We start from the raw sequence: 1,015 nt of genomic DNA, 5'->3' as shown, positions 1-1,015 counted from the left end.
GAGAGAGAGAGAGAGAGAGAGAGAGAGAGAGAGAGAGAGAGAGTGGATGTGTCTGAGTAGTTGACTGCATGACTTCCTCATTAAGCGAATAAGGTATTGATTGATAGACTGATTGAGACAAGTACAGAAGACTGGCTGAGGGGGAGATTGATTTTAGAAATGATATTATCTTTGGCTATTACGGTTGAAGAGAGCAACAAATTATATGCATATTTATTATCAGAAATGGACTGAAATGGACTGAGCCCCGAGTCTAAAGGCTGGTCTAGGATTAAGTCAAGCTGTATTATAGGGCCTTGAGAGAAATGGCAAGCCTTATTATGTATAGAAATTGTTCCCACTGGTGACAACAACAACGATGATGATGATGACGATGATGATGATGGTTGTGGTGGTGGTGGTGGTGGTAATGATGATGATGATGATGATGATGATGATGATGATGATGATGATGATGATGATCAGGAGGAGGATGAGGACGAGGACGAGGAGGAGGAGGAGAGCCATGAGAATTATGGCGATAACAATAACTGTGTGATCTTGTAAGTGGCATAACTACCTTCCTCGGTTGGCAGTGTCCATTTGAGAAAAGTAAAAAGCCATCGTCCTTTTTCAAATAAAACAGAAACGACACTGAAAGCAACGCCTCACACACTATATCTGAAAGGGCTGGTCAGAAATATATAGTGTCACGGGTCAATCCCACTTTTGCTCTTTCCCTCTGTTTATTCGGGCTGTCAATTTTGCTTTTCTCCAGCACCAAACGACTGCTATTGGATCTTCACGTGTTCCTTTTCACTTTTGTTACTTAAACCAAACACAGTCTTTCTGCAAGAGCTGAGTCACTAGATCTAGATCTAATCACGATCTCCACATCAGATCATCAAACTTCCACAGCCACATAGAATCCGAAATTGCCCATTATCCACGAACATCGATAATTTCCCGCTCACCAAGAATAGCGACACACGCAGACAAGAGGCAAAGCTGAACTGTCATTTTTTTAAATTAAAGA

General features: G+C 41.6%; 1 protein-coding gene across 1 annotated transcript in view; it reads right to left on the bottom strand.

The window, feature by feature from the left end:
• Positions 1-1,015, bottom strand: part of LOC106011504 — a gene marked incomplete in the record, with an annotated part of 6,696 nt that extends 5,681 nt beyond the window's left edge. Inside the window, 1 exon segment of the mRNA XM_035969262.1 lies at positions 560-1,015. Coding sequence (XP_035825155.1) covers positions 560-603 — 44 coding nt within the window.

Source organism: Aplysia californica, unplaced genomic scaffold (genome assembly GCF_000002075.1).
Source record: "Aplysia californica isolate F4 #8 unplaced genomic scaffold, AplCal3.0 scaffold00132, whole genome shotgun sequence".
Lineage (NCBI taxonomy): Eukaryota > Metazoa > Mollusca > Gastropoda > Aplysiida > Aplysiidae > Aplysia > Aplysia californica.
The sequence above is the reverse complement of the archived record's forward strand: the minus strand, read 5'-3'. Positions and strand labels throughout refer to the sequence as shown.